Source organism: Aquarana catesbeiana, linkage group LG03 (genome assembly GCF_042186555.1).
Source record: "Aquarana catesbeiana isolate 2022-GZ linkage group LG03, ASM4218655v1, whole genome shotgun sequence".
Classification (NCBI taxonomy): Eukaryota; Metazoa; Chordata; class Amphibia; order Anura; family Ranidae; genus Aquarana; species Aquarana catesbeiana.
This window is the reverse complement of record NC_133326.1, coordinates 623,646,903-623,663,809: the sequence shown is the minus strand read 5'-3', so window position 1 is coordinate 623,663,809 and position 16,907 is coordinate 623,646,903. Positions and strand designations below refer to the sequence as shown.

Genomic DNA, 16,907 nt, shown 5'->3' with positions numbered 1-16,907 from the left:
TGACATCTGTACAGTAACCCACACAGATGTCTGTGAAATTGCAACCGAAATCGGGACTGAAAAGTGGGAGCTTAATTCCCGCAGATCAGTGTGAACCTGGGCTAAAGTGGATCTAAACCCGATTCATGAAATTTGAGCAGTGTTTTCTTATCTCTCTTCAAAGAGCTAAGTCCCATAGCTTTCTCCTGCTCCATTCCTCTGTTATCAGCATGATTAATTTTTGACAAGTTCTCCAAGACAAGAAGTGTTTTGGGGAGGTTACTATAAATAGATTAGCAGTCAGATTGCTGTCTAAGAGCAGAGCTATGCACATTCCTTTCTTCCTTTGCCTATAAGGAGAGGGGGTGTGTGCCTTTCCTCCAATCAGCTGTCTTGGCTGTATGCCCAGTCTTCTCTGCAGTGTTAACCAGGAAGAGAAAAATCTTTAACAGAAATAGCACTTTCTAAAGGATATATACAGCTGAAGACCGCAGATGTACATGTAAAATGTATGTAGGGAGATTTGTTTCATCCCTGTGTATAATCTGGGGCTGTTCACTTCACTGGGTATATGTGAGGTTTACATACACTTTAAGCTTAGATTTAGTTTTTGACTGAACTACTTTTAAAGTCCTAAAATTTAATTTCTTTTCTTTACAGAAAAACACTTGGTCCTTCTCAGAGATGGAAGAACTCTCATCGGATACTTGAGAAGCATCGACCAATTTGGTGAGAACTGTTCTTAAATGTTCAGTGTGTGTTGGGCTGTTTTGGAATGGGCTTTTATAACCAGGTTCTTGAGGCTGTTGGAACAAAAAATACACGACAAACCTGTTGTCTTTTCAATTCAAGACAACATGAGGCTGTCTGTTTTTAAAGATGCTCATTTTAACCACTTCAATACTGAGCACTTATACCCCCTTCCTGCCCAGACCAATTTTCAGCTTTCAGCACTCTCGCACTTTGAATGCGAATTACTCAGTCATGTAACACTGTACCCAAACAAAATTTGTATCGTCCCTTTTTTTTTTTTTTTTTTTTCCACACAAATAGCTTTCTTTTGGTGGTATTTAATCACCAGTGGGTTTTTTATTTTTTGCGACAGAAGTGAAAAAAGTGTGAAAATGTTGGGGGGAGGGGAAACTTATTTGCAAAATTTTATTCTAGAGACTAAGTAATTTTTGTTCATAAATTTGGGCCAAAATTTATACTGATACATATCTTTGGTAAAAATAACCCAATTAAGTGTATATTATTTTGATCTGTCTGAAAGTCTACAAGCTATGGTGCAAATTATTGAAAATTGATCACACCTGATGTACTGACGGCCTATCATCTCTTGAGGCCCTGAAATGTCAGGAAAGTACAAATACCCCCAAATGACCCCTTTTTGGAAAGTAGACAGTCCAAGGTATGTAGTAGGAGGCATGGTGAGGTGTGGGTTTTTTTTTTTTTTTACATTTTCATAAGTTATTTTTCACACAGCATATGCATACTTTCAATTTCACCCCAAAACACATTCAGCTACTCTTCCCAAGTATGGCGATGCCACATGTGAGACTTTTACACAGCCTGGCCACATAAAGAGGTCCACCATTGAAGTAGAACCTTCAGGTGTTCTAGGAGCATAAATTATACATATAATTTCATTCCTACCTATTGCACTTTTGAAGGTCCTGGATCACCAGGACAGTGGAATTACCCACAAAATGACTCAATTTTGAAGAGCTAACATCCCTATAAAGGCATGGGCTGGTGGCCGGTGCTCTGATGGACTGGTGACGGGTCCTCTTTATTGTGGGGCGGCAATCAGTGTGTTTAGCGTAAACTGTAGGCGGTAACGAGCTGCTAACGCAATGATGACTGTGTGAGGAGGAGAGCCCGGTAACAGCTTGTTACTGCGGTTTGACATTCTGTGACCGGCTGTGATTGGACACAGCTAATTTCATTGGCTCTTTACTGCGATCGAGGATGGGCTGTGTCAGTGTGACAAGCCTCGTCCCTGAGCGCCGTTCACGAGGACAATGGCTGTGTTTGGACACAATCCCGGTCACATGGTAAAGAGACAATTTTTATTGGCTCTTTACACTGATCTGGGATGGGCTGCTTCCCGAGGGACACGCCTCATCCCCGATCGCCGCACTGTGGGCCCACAGGAGCGGCGAGAAGCCCAAGATGTTATGACGCCCGCCCGAAGAGACAGAGTGTTCCTACAAGCGTCATATGACAATGGCCCGGTATGGAAGTCGTTAAAAGTATTTTCATGAATGTGATATTAAAGTCTTGTTTTGTGTGTTTGTTATACATAATATAAAAAAAAAAAAAAGAGTCATACTTGCCTGCACTGTGCAGTGATTTTGCACAGAGCAGTCCTCTGGTCCCTCACTGAAGTTCCTGGCCCCTTACTCTTGAGTGAACCCACCATCTGCCTTAAGAACCACTTAGGCCTGGTTCACACCTATTCCTTAATTTAATTTTTTTTTTTTTTTTTTTTTTTTTTTTTGCACGTTTTCAGTTTTGCAGAAATACACTACAGTCCATTTACCATGGCTGTAGTTCACATCTGCATTTTATGGAAAGGGCCAGGAACTTCAATGAATGAAAAGCATCTATTGAAAACACAAAATGCACCTGCAATATGCAACCTGCATAGGTGTGAATCAGGCCTTAAGGCTGGGTTCACACTGAAGCATGGAGCCGCTCACAGCAGGGATCTGGTGCATCCCTGTTCAGTTTCAGGTCCGATTTCAGTCCTAATTTTTGGCTGAATTCAGACCTGAAACGAACTAGAAGACGCACAGGACTCCTGTGCAATTTGCACCGGAGCCGTTGCGGAGATATGTAAACCGGCACCATTGAGAGGCGGTCACAATCTCCTGACATGCAAATTGCATGCAGGGAAACCCGCATTCAATTCGCAATAGTGTGAGCCCAGCCTTCCTTCGCGCAGCTCCACCTCTTGACAGGAAACACTGCGTGACAACGCCCCTTTAAAAAGCAGCTATTTCCACCATGCCGTCAGTTTTTAGTGTTTCCTCCGCCATGGTGGAAGCACTGCTTGGGGAACCAGAGGGGCTGCGCTCTCTCCAAGGAGAGGGTTTTGGCAGGACCTCCATGTTTGGGTACTCAGACCAGCCCAGCTCCTTCCCGCACGTGAGGGGGGTGTTCTGGTGTCCCTTCCTTCTCTGGCTCACAGGAGTAATGATCTGCCGGAAGTTTTCCACCCGGGGTGTTCGGGGGCCGCGGGTGTGCTCAGTAAGAGCGTCCATGACAGGCCTCTGCATGGCAGCGCCGAATCCCGGACAGCGGGTGACGCCAGTTCCGGTGGGCGGAGACTTCCGGCGGGGTGTAGCAGCAATTGGTTCCTGCTGCTGGAATGCAGGAGGAAGGGGCGGGTCCTCTGGCCGAGACTTCCTTTTGTTTGGCACATGGAGCCTTGTACACAGTGCAGTGGCTGCGGATTTCACTATGGAGACAGCGGAATCGTCGGCAGCAATGGTGGATGCAGGCACCCAGGTTCCTGCCAGGCCTAGGTAGGAGAGGTGCGGTGGCACCTCTTTCCTTTTATGTCACTGGGTGTTTTTATCTTTATATGGTTCAAAGCCTGCTGCTGTCTGCTATGGGGTAAAATTTTTCCATTAGCAGTTCAGCAAAGGAGTGAGACTCTGGGCACTTAGGGTGTTGGCTGGGGGTACTACTTTTCTCTGAGGCCTTAGTTCTAAGGACCTGGCTTTCTTTTGTTTCTCTGTTTCAGAAAGCTACTGCCAAATCAGAGAGAACAGGGAGGAAGTGCCCCTCATGCAAAAATCCTTTAAGGGACTCTTGGCCCAAACCACTGTGCAAATCCTGCATTGCGGATTTAGTAAAAGCAGAGTCCTCACAAGAGTGCAAAGAACTCTTATCTTCTGTGAGGAAAGAATTAGCAGAGGCCCTAGGGACAGTGTGTTTCCTTGTGAAACGCGGCCAGAGTTCCAGCCAAGAACAGAGTTCTCACTCCAGTTTCCATCAGTCCACTTCCAGACAGGTGGAAAGTGAGTCGGAGGAGGAAAGGAAAAGCATTCCAGCCTCAACCATTGATTCTGAGGAGGAGGAGGAGGTGGAAGAAGAGACCAGATCATCTAGATAGAAGCTTTCACTTGAGGAGGTTAATGAATTACTCAAGGAAATTTTTATACTACCCTGGAGATCCAGGAAGAAAAAGCCCAGCTGTCCGTGCATGACAAGATGTACCAGGGCTGGAGGAAATTAGACACAGGGTGTTCCCTGTGCATAAAGTGTTAACAGACACTATTAAAAAGGAATGGAAGGATCCAAAGAAAGGACAGTTCTTTTCTAAAGCCCTCAAAAGGAGGTTTCCTTTTGAGGAGAATGAGGAACTGTTGTGGAATAAGAAACCAAAGATAGATGCTGCTTTTTCTCAAGTATCTAGGAAAACTGATTTAGCTTTTGGGGACATGGGTGTTCTCAAAGATGCTATGGATAAGAGGGCAGATGGGCTACTGAAGAAAGCCTGGGACTCATCTCTAGCTAATCTTAAGCCAGCAATGGCGGCTACAGTTGTGGCTAGGAATTTGGAGTGTTGGTTAGATCAACTTAAAAATCATGTGGTTGCAGGTACCTCCAGAAGAGACTTATTGGAGTCCTTCCCTACCCTGCTTAAGGCAGTAAAATATATGGCAGAAGAATCTATCGGGGTGTCAGCCAGGTCCTTTGCGCTTGTTAACTCAGCAAGAAGAGCACTCTGGCTAAAGACCTGGTCAGGGGATTCAGCTTCCAAAGTAAAACTGTGCGGAATTCCCTTTTCAGGAGACCTGATTTTCGGGCCAGAACTGGAGACTGTCTTTGACAGGACAGCAGATAAGGAGAAAACTTTCCCACAGAAGAAGAAAACAGTACAGCAGAGGAAAATTTTTCGTCCTTTTCGACAAGCCGATAAGGAAAAGGACCACACACAGAAGAGACCCTGGTCTTCTCAGAGAGGAAGAGGTAGAGGTGGGGTACTCTTTAGAACCCCAGAACAAACCCCTAAAAAACAATGACCATCTAGTAGGGGGGAGACTACAGGACTTCTTACCAATTTGGGAAAAAACAGAGTCCTTTTTGTTCTGGGGTTAGTCAAAAAGGGTTATCAATTGGAATTCTCACAAAGCCCCCCAAATCGGTTTTACATCACAAACCTGCCAAAGGATCGGGAAAAGGCTCTGGCCATGAAGTCTCTGTTACAGGAACTGATGCAACAGAAGGTCATTTCCCAGGTTCCGAAAGATCAAGAGGGGAAGGGATTTTTCTCCCACATTTTTCTGGTCAAAAAGCCATCAGGAAAGTTCCGCCTGATTCTCAATTTGAAGGTTCTAAATCGATCCATAAAATACAAAAAATTCAGGATGGATACGATTTTCTCAGTGAGGAACTTGCTAAAATGTCATAGGCATCTCTCAAATCGATGGAAGCCATATCTCCATATACCAATAGCACCCCCATCACAAAGATTCCTGCGTCTATTCGCAAAGGTGATGGCGGAATCTTTGGAGCCCCTGAGGCTGAAGGGGATTTCAATGGTACCCTATTTGGATGGCCTGCTACTGTTTGCCGACTCAAAGGGTCAAGTAGAGGTCAACCTACAGACAGTTCAAACGCATCTAAAAAGTTTGGGATGGCTTCTCAATCTTCAAAAGTCAACCCTAATTCCATCTCAAAGGGTAAGGTTTCTGGGGTACGAAATAGACTCGATAGAACAGAGAATTTTTCTGCCCTAGGAGAAAATAGAGAAGATGCAGTTGACCCTGAAAACTCTTCAATCCAACGCAGATATCTCTGTAAGACAAGCCATGTCCGCTCTGGGACTGTTGACAGCGGCAATTCCTTCGGTGCAGTGGGCCAGGTTGCATGCCCGTCCTCTGCAATCAGATATTCTGATGAATTGGTCATACCAGGAACCTCTGGAGAAGAAATACAACATAGGGGCAAGAGCAAAAAGATCGCTCTGGTGGTGGAGGAACCAAGGAAACGTCTCAAAAGGGCTTCCTTGGGCCTTTCTGGTAACCAGAAGGCTGACTACAGATGCCAGCACATGGGGATGGGGAGCTCATCTGGAAGAAAAAACAATTCAGTGAGTTTGAGCCAAACCAGAGGCGAGAAGATCTTCAAATTGGAGAGAGTTAAAGACTGTTCACCTAAGCCTCCTCTCCTTCCAGGAATTTCTAGTGAAACAACATGTCCAAATATTGTCAGACAATATGACGGCCGTAGTATATTTAACAAAGCAAGGGGGCACAAAAAGCAGAACTCTAATGGGTCTTGCTCATCAGATCCTAAGATGGGCAGGGAACAATGTGGCCTCTCTATCAGCAGTCCATCTGAAGGGGACGGAAAACACCTTAGCAGATCTCCTCAGCAGGAAAGAAATAAGGGAAGCAGAGTGGTCTCTCAATCAGAAATTATTCTAAACAATTTCCAGGAGTTGGGGTTACCCCCAGGTGGACCTCTTTGCAAAACAGGAAAATGCAAAAATACCAGTCTTCTCTCTTCAGAGACAGGATCAAGCTCTCGGAGTAGATGCGCTAGCTCACAAGTAGGACTTCCATCTGTCCTACGCCTTTTCCCCCGTTTCAACTGATACCAAAGGTGTTGGCCAAATTCAGACTGGAGTCCACGGAGCTAATATTAACAGCTCCTTATTGGCCGAAAAGACCCTGGTTTTCAACCTTGATGAACCTCTCAGTGAAACCTGCTTGGAGATTAGCAATCAGGGCAGATCTGTTGAGTCAGGGCCAGATTCTCCATCCAGATCCAGCTTATCTCAAACTAACAGCTTAGTTTCTGAAGAACAAATCTTAAAACAGAAGGGTTTATCAGAGAAGCTTATTTCTACCCTTCTTGCAAGTAGAAAAAAAGTGACGAGAGACATTTACTTTAAAGTCTGGAAGATCTATAATTCCTGGTGTTCCAATAAAAACTTTGATTTGTACTACGATTTCAGTTTTGGAATTTCTTCAAGCGGGATTGGAGAAGGGGTTAGCAGCAAGTACGCTCAAGACGCAGGTAGCTGCTTTTATCAGTTTTTTTTTTGGAAAGAATCCTGTCAAGGAAACCTTTTTAATAATCAGATTTTTTTTAGGGCAATGGCAAAAGTAAAGCCTAGACCTGTTGTTAATTTTCCCAAATGGGATTTATCTTTAGTTCTTCAGGGACTGAGTAAGGCAGCGTTTGAACCCATAGAAGAAGCATCATTACGTTTTTTGACGTTAAAGACTATTTTACTGGTAGCAGTAACTTCTGCACGTAGAATTAGTGAGTTACAAGCCCTTTCAATTAAAGAGCCCTTTATGAGATGTCTACAGGATAGGGTAGTCTTAAGGACGGATCTAGCATTTCTACCAAATCATTCTCCCTACTTTTTGTCCTTTACCTTCGGGGGCAGGAGAAGAGGCTTTCCATACTCTTGATGTCAGGAGGTGTCTGCTTAAATATCTGGAAAGAACAAAGGAAATCAGAAAGTCATCTTCACTCTGTTTTAATGGAAGGTACTCACAAAGGAGGTAAAGCTTCCCTCGGAAGATGGTTAAAGCAAGCCATTAAAGAGGCTTACAAATCTTTTGGGTCTGGAACCTCCAGAAGGGGTATTACCTCCGTTCTACTCGAGCAGTGGCGGCATCATGGGCAGAAAGGGCCGGTGCATCTCCTGAGCAAGGCTGCAACATGGTCCAGTTTTTCGACCTTCATAAGGCACTACCGCTTGGATCTGCTATCAGCCTCGGACCAATCCTTTGGTAGGAAGGTTTTACAGGCAGTAGTCCCACCCTGCAGTAAGATTCTCAGTTATCCTCTCCAAGGTGCTGTCCTGAAAGGCGAAGGGAGAAAACCTTAGTTAGACTTACCGGTGACTGTATTTCTACGAGCCTTTCAGGACAGCAGCCTACTTCCCTCCCTTGGTTATCATATGTAAAGTATAATTATAGGACCTGGTAATTGTCTGATTATATTTTCCAGCATGTCGGTGGATTTCTCGGTAACAACTGACGGCATGGTGGAAGCAGCTGCTTTTTAAAGGGGTGTTGTCACACAGTGTTTCCTGTCAAGAGGTGGAGCTGCGCTCTCTCCAAGGTGCTGTCCTAAAAGGCTTGTAGAAATACCGTCACTGGTAAGTCTAAGGGGTGTGTGTGGTGTGTTTTTTTTTTTTTTTTTTTTTTTTTTTTTTTTTGTTTACAAAGGTCCTGTTCCTTTTTAAGGCATGACTAACAGCACAGTGCTTGTGCTGTGCAATTCTTCTCTTCCTAACTGGTAATAAATCTGGTTGATACTGCCAGTTCCTGAGTCCCCCTGCTGACCACAATAATCCATGGCTGCTGAGCCAGACTACCGTGGTCAGTTTACATGCCTAGTCATCCACAGCCCTGCTCTCCCCTCTGACAGTCTTTCCCCTCTCATTCCCTGACATCATGAGATCGCTTTCCTCCCCGCCCCTCCCACCTCTATTCAGCTGCATAATGCAGCACATAGGAAAGGAATCCCATGCAGATATGCTGCCATTAATGTAAGTGTTTGTTAGAAATAGGGGGGAGTGATACCTTTTCTGACACTGCAGCTGTGCGATTCCACTGTGCTGGTCAGCCTCGCTCTATGGAGAGAAGCAGAAGGGGCGGAGACTACCCTGTGACATCAGCCGGCCAGCAGAGGGGAATCTTGGCCCCTCCCACTTCTCTGCAAAGATCAAGGCTGGCCCGCTCGGGGATCATGTGACTGTACAGCTGCAGTGTCGGAAAAGGTATTTTCCCTGTTCATTTCTAGCAAACACTTTTTTGCCGGCTGTCATATGACGGCCGGACGGCGCAGCTCTTGTTCGGGGCGTGCATCATATCATGTCTGTCCATTTAAACAGGGCATACACGCGATTGTGTGCAGCCCTGTACCTTCGGTGGCGGAGTGTCACGGAGACACCGCTCGCCACCGAGGGGGGTGAACATCCATTGGGCATGGCTGTTTACCACGTGATCGGCCGTGATGAAGTCATGGCCGATCACAGATGGTAACGCCTCACTCTTCACGGCACATGCGTGTCAGTGGCGTGTTCCCAGGAACACTGCTCGTCTACGACGCTGGTAAACAGCCATTGGCTGGTGGCTGTTTACCATATGATCGTCTGTGATCCTTTCATAGCTGATCACTAAATGTAAACTTAGAGCGGTAACGAGATGTTACTGGGTTCTCCGATTGTGTGTGAGAAGGAGATTGCAGTAACATTTCGTTACCTCTTACAGTGTACACCAACCACACTGATGTGTCCACCCCCCACCCCCCTAATAAAGAGTACCTATCTGCAGCCCATGCCTCATAGAATATACGTTGGGGTGTTTGCTTTTCAAAATGGGGTAATTTTGTGGGCAATTCAATTGTCCTGATGCTCAAAGACCTTCAAAAGTGTGATGGGTAGGAATGAAATGAGATGTGTAATTTTTGCTCCTAGAGTGCCTGAAGGTGCTACTTCAATATTGGGCCTTTGTATATGGCCAGTAAGGATGAGCTCAGGCATGTTCGCAAACAGCACTTGCAGAGTGCGCCAGGAAGTCGGCACTGCACAGCGCTAATCACAGGCAATGAGACATTTCCCGATCTCTGCACTGCTGTTTGCGAACACGCCTGAGCTCATCCTTAGTGGCCAGGCTGTGTAAAAGTCTCACACATGTGGTATTGCCATACTCGGGGAAGAGTAGCAGAATGTGTTTTGGGGTGTAATTTGTTGTATGCGTATGCTGTGTGTGAGAAATAACCTGATAATATGACAATTTTTGTTTTAAAAAAAAAAAATCTCCATTTTTTGCTAAGAATTGTGGGAAATAATTACAACTTAAAAAAACTCACCATGCTACCTACTTAATACCTTGGAATGTCTACTTAAAAAGTGGTCATTTGGGGGGTATTTGTACTTTCCTGACATGTTATTGTCTCACGAAATGAGATACACCTGATGTACTGAAGGCCTGATCAGATGTTATCAATTTTCAGTGATTGGCACCATAGTTTGTAAACTCTGAGTGCTGGTTCACACGACTACAGCAACTTGTGATCCGACTTGTCAGACCTCAATTTGCCCCAAGTCGCGGGACATAAAAAAAATTCCACTGAAGTGAATGAGAGCTGTCTTAATGTACACTACTGAAGTTGCTCCGACTTCAGAAAAGGTTCCTGTACTACTTTAAGGCGACTTCTAGGCCACTTGTACCCATAGATTTCATAGAAAGTTGCCTCCAAGTCGGATTTCCATCTATATTGAAGCGACTTTACAGGAAAAGAAATTAGTTTACTCAGGCAAACCCCTCCCTCCCAGAGAGCTGATTATTCTGTGTTTGGCCAAAGTCACCTGTCCTGGAGGCAACTTTAAGTCGCGTTGTAAGTTGCTTGAAGTCGACTCCAAATCGCCTTGCAAAGTCGCGCTGTAAGTCAGGTTGCCCCTGTGTGAACCAAGCCTAACTTTCACAAAACCAAATAATATACACTAATTTGGTTTATTTTTAACAAACATATGTAGCAGTATATATTTTGGCCAAAATTTATGAAGAAAAATTACTAATTTGCAAAATTGTATGACGGAAACGAAGGCTTTTTTTTTTACACAAAATGTACGGTCTTCTTTTTTTTTTTTTTTTTTTTTTGTCTTCTGTATAAATCCCGACCACGGCACTACCTGCCTGGAGTTTGCATGTTCTCCCTGTGTAGTTTCCTCCCACACTCCAAAGACATGCTGGTAGGTTAATTGGCACTAGCTTGCTGTATGTGAGGTAAGAACCTTAACTTGTAAGCTCCTTGAGGGCAGGGACTAATGTAAATGAAGTGTGCATACATATACTACATAGCGCCACTATTCGAGTACCTGTAATAAATATCAGCAGCCCCAATAGATTCTGAGCTGTCTCAGGTGGAGGCTGGACCAGCACAGACAGTAATCAGAAATTCCTAAAAGAGGAGAAGACTGCCGTGTAGGGAAGAAGGGGCTGTGCTAAGTAATTGACTCTCCTGGACTAGTCAATATTTCTAGCAAGTTCAACAGCACATTGCCAGTGAATAAAAAAAAAAAAAAAACATTCGTGGAGGGGTGGGTTTATTTTCATTTTAATTAATTTTTTGTGACGGGGCCTCTTTTACGCCCGCCTTTCTTTCAAAGAAGCGTTCCCCCATCTCTGCTTTCTTTGTTACAGCCCCTGATGTTGCATCTTGGAGGAAGCGATATTGCCTTGTCCCCCCCCCCCCCCCCCCCCCACCACCACCACCATTATGTGACAGTGCTTAGGTGTAGCACATGACTGCTAGACCTGAGCACTGCATCATAAAAGGTCACATGCACCCCCCCATACCGGAAAGCCTTAGGTATTTTGCAGAGCTAGCCAGGGAAAGAGTAGTGGGGGAGAGCTTTGTTGGCCCAAAAGCTTGCATAGCTTACATAGGCTTTTGGAAAAGGTAATGTATGTTGTATGTATCCTGTGTTGTATCCCTTTAAAGACCCTGAAAGTACAGAAGACCCATTGATTTGCCAGAAAAAAAGTTAGCAGTTCCTAACTTTTTTTTTTTTTTTTTTTTTATTATGGGGCTGACCACACACAAGCTTTTTGTGGACTGAAAGGTGTCAGCCCTTTCCAGTTTTCTCTTGCTCACTACTTAAATCTACCCCCTATACTATTTTCCACAACATAAAGACTTATTCTATAGTCCCAAGATAAGAATTAGGAGGACTAATTTGACTCCTAGCGATAACCCAGGAAGTGTGCACAAGAAATGGGACAAATTGGAGAGCTCTGAATTTTGGCAAGATCAACAGATCTATTTTTGCACTTATTGCTTTCCATGATATATTTAACGAACCAAAATGGAGAAAATTATTTGTTTCTTTTTGGGATGTATATACACTTTTTAAGGGTCAGTTTGTGGTTTCTTTTTCTTTTTTCTATTTTCTTTTTCCCACGAATCCATGTGAATAGATAGTAAACACATATTGAAGCTCTGTGTAAATTTAGCCCTAACAATGGCCTGTACTACCATGCCAGATCAATTTTGGCAACTCTCTTCAGTTCTACTTTTCTGATTTACGAATCTTCCTTAATCTGCTGCAAGAAAGGAATCCCGAACAGACTGCAGCACTATGCAATTAAACTAATAAATGTTCCTCAGAAGATAAAAAAAAAAAAATTTAATGTAATTTGGTGTTCCTAGATCAATAACACATGATCGTAAAACTGGTATTTTATTAAAATGAAATGTAAAAATTCATTCAAAAATTCTATATACAGGCGGTCCCTGGGTTATAAATGGAGGGAGACAACAGGAAGTGAGAGGAAATCTACCCCTAGGAAGGGAAACTCCTGTTAGAGTTATTATGGGGAAAAGGTGTCTCCACTGGAGCTTTATCACCAGTCCTTGTTTCCACAGCGACCTAAAATTTTCAAAATCCAATTGTCAGAGACAGAAAGTGAGGTGAAATGATCTGAACAGGGGCACAGACAGAAAAACAAATGGCACAGGGTTGTTAACCCTTCTCTATGCTATCCAAAAAACTTAAATTATTCTTTTGGCTGGATTTACACTTAAAAAATATACCTTTTCCAACTTGCATACAAATTCAACTTGGGAACAAACCTACAGACCCCATGTTTGTAACCCGAAGACTGCCTTTATTCATGAAACAAACTCCAATCTTTCATATGTTCTCATTCAACTTGTGCAATAATTTAAATTTAAAAATTCCAAAGCAGTAAGTTCAGAAGATTTGCTTCTATTTCCAAAGTCTCTCCATACATCGCAGCTTGCAGGGCCAGCAAATTGCTACTGGATGTATTGCTCTGTCTGGGGGTCTCTGAGAGCTATGGCAGTCTGTGACATGCACACCGCTAGGCCTTCTGACACACACATGTGTGCAAAATAAATGCATATAATATAAAAAAAAAAATCCATCAATTATTGACTCATTTGAAAAGTCCATGGGTTGTGACCTGGGAGCATCATTGGTCCTCTTGTTAGAAAAGGCAGAATGGATAATACAATAAGATGGTAATGGTATAAGAAGAAGGCCCATCTGTCATGCAAAGTGAACCATTGTTCATTTGTTTTAGCTAATTTGTTAACTTTATCATTTCTATTCAATTGCCTGCTGTAATACATATTTGCCACAAGGTGGCAGCAATACATAAAGTATCTCTGTATTATTCAGAGATTACTCTCCAGTATTCCCTATATTTAGTTTAATTGTAGCCGTATTAGTGCAATTGTGACAGAGAAAATTGAGTACTGTCCGTGATACTTTTTTTATTTGCACTAACATACAATTTTTCAGGACAAGCTTTCGGGGTATGTCCCCTTCTTCAAGGTCCAAGCAGTACTGATTCACAAATTTTTAAGCAGAATGTTAAAGAAGAAAAAAAAAAAAAGAGAGAAAACCAAACACATACAAATCAATGGTATTGATTGATTTGATACCATTGATTTGTATGTGTTTGGTTTTCTCTCTTTTTTTTTTTTTTTTTTTTTTTTTTCTTCTTCTTTAACATTCTGCTTAAAATTTGTGAATCAGTACTGCTTGGACCTTGAAGAAGGGGACACACCCCGAAAGCTTGTCCTGAAAAATTGTATGTTAGTGCAAATAAAAAAAAGTATCACGGACAGTACTCAATTTTCCCTATATTTAGAATAGAGTTTAAGTGTTTTTAATGTCCTGTTTACTGTAGCATAACGTTTGCATGCATTTTTTTTTTTTTTTTTTGTTCTATTTATTTTTTGTATTTTTTTTTCTTGTGCCCTACCATCTGTTTTTTGAGATATTGGAGATGAGGTTGCAGAACCTTTTGTCGCATGTTTCTGAGCTGGCCACATGCTTTTCTCACCTGCACTCTCCATTCATTCCTATAGAAAGTTCTAACTCCAGTAAAAGTACCTGACCTCATTGATTAAATGTAATTTTCACAGACATCCAAGTAGAGAGAGAGAGAGTATCACCGCTCCAGGTGGGTCAGATCAAAGTAAAAGGCATCTCCTTCTTCATGTCTAGAAGACCAGGTGCTGGTAATGCTGTAGCAGTTAGACGTCAAAGAAATCCTGGACAGCCGCACTCCAAAAATATTTGCCTTTATTCAATAAAGTGTCATCCAAAATACAGGTCACAGCAGAACAAAGCTTACGCATTTCGCACTACGCAGAGTGCTTAGTCAAAGCACTGTGTAGTGCGAAACGCGTTAGCTTTGTTTCACTCTGCTGTGACCTGTATTTTGGATGACTTTATTGAATAAAGGCAAATATTTTTGGAGTGCGGCTGTCCAGGATTTCTTTGATATCTAATTTTCAGACTCCTCTTATACTTTGCATTACTTTGGAGGCTCATAATTTGGGATAATCTTATTTTGCCCATACAAATTCCATCCACTTCCAAAACTGGTGGTAAGGCCTTTCCTCTCCCATGTCTTCTACTTCCTTTTTTGTTGTTGTCATAATAGTAGTGACGCACAATTGGTGGTCCAAGATAACACAACACAAGATGAAGTGGATTGCACATTATTTGCATGCTCACCAGAAATGCATAGGGGGAATTTCAGAAAGATGGCGCAGCTGTGCTTGACGACCAATTGGCTTCTAGCCAGCGATGGGAGTAAGTCACAAGCAAGTCCCAAGTTACTGTGGCGAAAAGCAAGCAAGTCAAGTCGAGTCCCTGCTAGAAGTCAAGCAAGTCAAGTCAAGTCATTTATTTTGGTCAAGTCACAAATTAAGTCAAAATACTGATCTACCCCGAAGCCAGGACTTGGGGGGGAGCTTTCTTTTGCGGGGGGGGGGGTGCTTTTGCCTAGGCCAAGACACAGCACTGGTGGTGCCAAGTCATTGCAAGTCAAATAGCCCAAGTCAAAGTCAAGTCGAGTCATTTATTTAATTTTGTCAAGCAAGTCCCAAGTCCTCAAACAGGTGACTCGAGTCAACTCATGTGACTCTAGTCCCCCACCTCTGCTTCTAGCTTTCATTTTCAAAGCTTCCAGCGGAAGAAAACTATAACTATTCTTAATGTTCCCTTCCTCCTCTCTAAACCTATTAAAAAAAAAAAAAAAAAAAAAAAAAAAATCTGTGTACTTCAACTTTTCGTTTTGCTCTTGTCCGTTCACGTGATCTTTCAGCCCTCTGTAAGGGAGCACTTGACAATGGCTGTGAATATTGGGACATTGCCCATAGGCTCCCAAGGTCTTGCTGCTGTCAGCGCTCCCTCTTGACCCGTGCAGGAGCCAATTAATAACAGAGAGGAGCCAGAGCTGTAGGATCACGTCATATTTAAAAGGAGGTAAGTACACAGATTTTTTTTTTTTTTTTTTTTCTTTTATAGAATACTGGTTAGGAGTAGGTAAGAAACCTTTTCAACAATGGTTAAAGTGGAAGAAAAGCTCAACTATAACCAAACAAGCTGATAATAGAAGCTGACCAGTTCCCATGAATGAACAGCTGCTCCAGTTTTGATACATTTCCCCCATGGCTTCCATTTTTATGTTTTATACCTGCCTTTTTTATATAATATTTGTTTGGGTGTTGGCAGCTTTGTGACAACAGTGCACTTTATTTACCCTGTGAGCTCATAGTTGTCCTTCTTTACGTGTAACTCAACAGAAATCTGTGGCATTCAAATGTGTATAGGGAAATGCTTGTTATAGCTGAAAGTTAAACATTTGTCATGCAAATAACCTTTTGATTTATATAGGCAAAGTGGTCAGGTTGTGTGTGTGTGTGTGTGTGTGTGTGTGTGTGTGTGTGTGTGTGTGTCAGTATAATAGCCCTTTTGTTCCTTCCAGTAGTTTTTGTTTCAACTACTGTTAAGGGGGAGGAATATACAGTGCCTTGAAAGTTTTCATACACCTTAATTTTCCACATTTTGTCATGTTACAACCAAAAATGTAACTACTTTTTTTTTTTTTTTTTTTTTTTTTTTTTTTCTATAGGGATCTGCACATCTAGAGTGAGCTTTTTGCCCATTCTTCTTTGCAAGATAAGGCAAGTTCTGTCAGATTGGATGGAGAGTGTCTGAACAGCAATTTTCAAGTCTTGCCACAGATTCTCAATTGGATTTAAGGCTTGGCCATTCTAACACATGAATATGATTTGATCAAAGCCATTCCATTGTAGTTCTGGCTGTATGTTTGTTTTTAGGGTCGTCCTTCTGCTGGAAGGTGAACCTCCACCCCAGTCTCGTCTTTTGCAGACAGGTTTTCTTCTAAGATTGCCCTGTATTTGGCTCCATCCATCTTCCCATCAACTCTGACCAACTTCCCTGTCCCTGCTGAAGAAAAGCATCCCCACAATAGGATGCTGTCACCACCATGTTTCACGGTGGGAATGGTGTATTTAGGGTGATGTGCAATGTTAGTTTTCTGTCGCACATAGCGTTTTGCTTTTAGGCCAAAAAGTTCAATTTTGGTCTCATCTGACCAGAGCACCTTCTTCCACATGTTTGCTGTGTCCCCCACATGGCTTCTCACAAACAGCACTTATGGCTTTCTTTCAACAATGGCTTTCTTCTTGCCACTCTTCCATAAAAGCCAGATTTGTGGAGTGCATGACTAATTAGTTGTCCCGTGGAGTGCACAACTAATAGTTGTCCTGTGGACAGATTCTCCCACCTGAGCTGTGGACCTCTGCAGCTCCTCCAGAGTTACCATGGGCCTCTCGGCTGCTTCTCTGATTTATGCTCTCTTTGCAAACCCCCCCCCCCCCCCCCCCAATCAGTTTAGGTCAGGGGTCTTCAAACTACGGCACTACAGTTCCCATCATGCCTAGTCATATCAGTGAATGTCAGAGTTTTACAATTCCTCGTGGGATGTGTAGTTCCACAACAGCTGGATGGCCGTAGTTTAAAGTGGATGGCCATGTCTTGGTAGGTTTGCAGTTGTGCCATTCTCTTCATTTTCAGATGATGGCTTGAA

General features: G+C 43.0%; 1 protein-coding gene across 3 annotated transcripts in view; it reads left to right on the top strand.

Annotated features, from left to right (window-relative positions):
* LSM1 (LSM1 homolog, mRNA degradation associated) overlaps positions 1-16,907 on the top strand; it is a 32,200-nt gene that overhangs the window by 11,009 nt on the left and 4,284 nt on the right. For 2 of the 3 annotated variants that reach the window (XM_073622365.1, XM_073622364.1), the window contains exon 2: positions 640-708. The exons of the other annotated variant lie outside the window; for it this stretch is intronic. In XM_073622365.1, the coding sequence (XP_073478466.1) occupies positions 640-708 (69 nt within the window). The remainder of the gene's footprint in view (positions 1-639; positions 709-16,907) is intronic. 3 annotated transcript variants of the gene reach the window in all.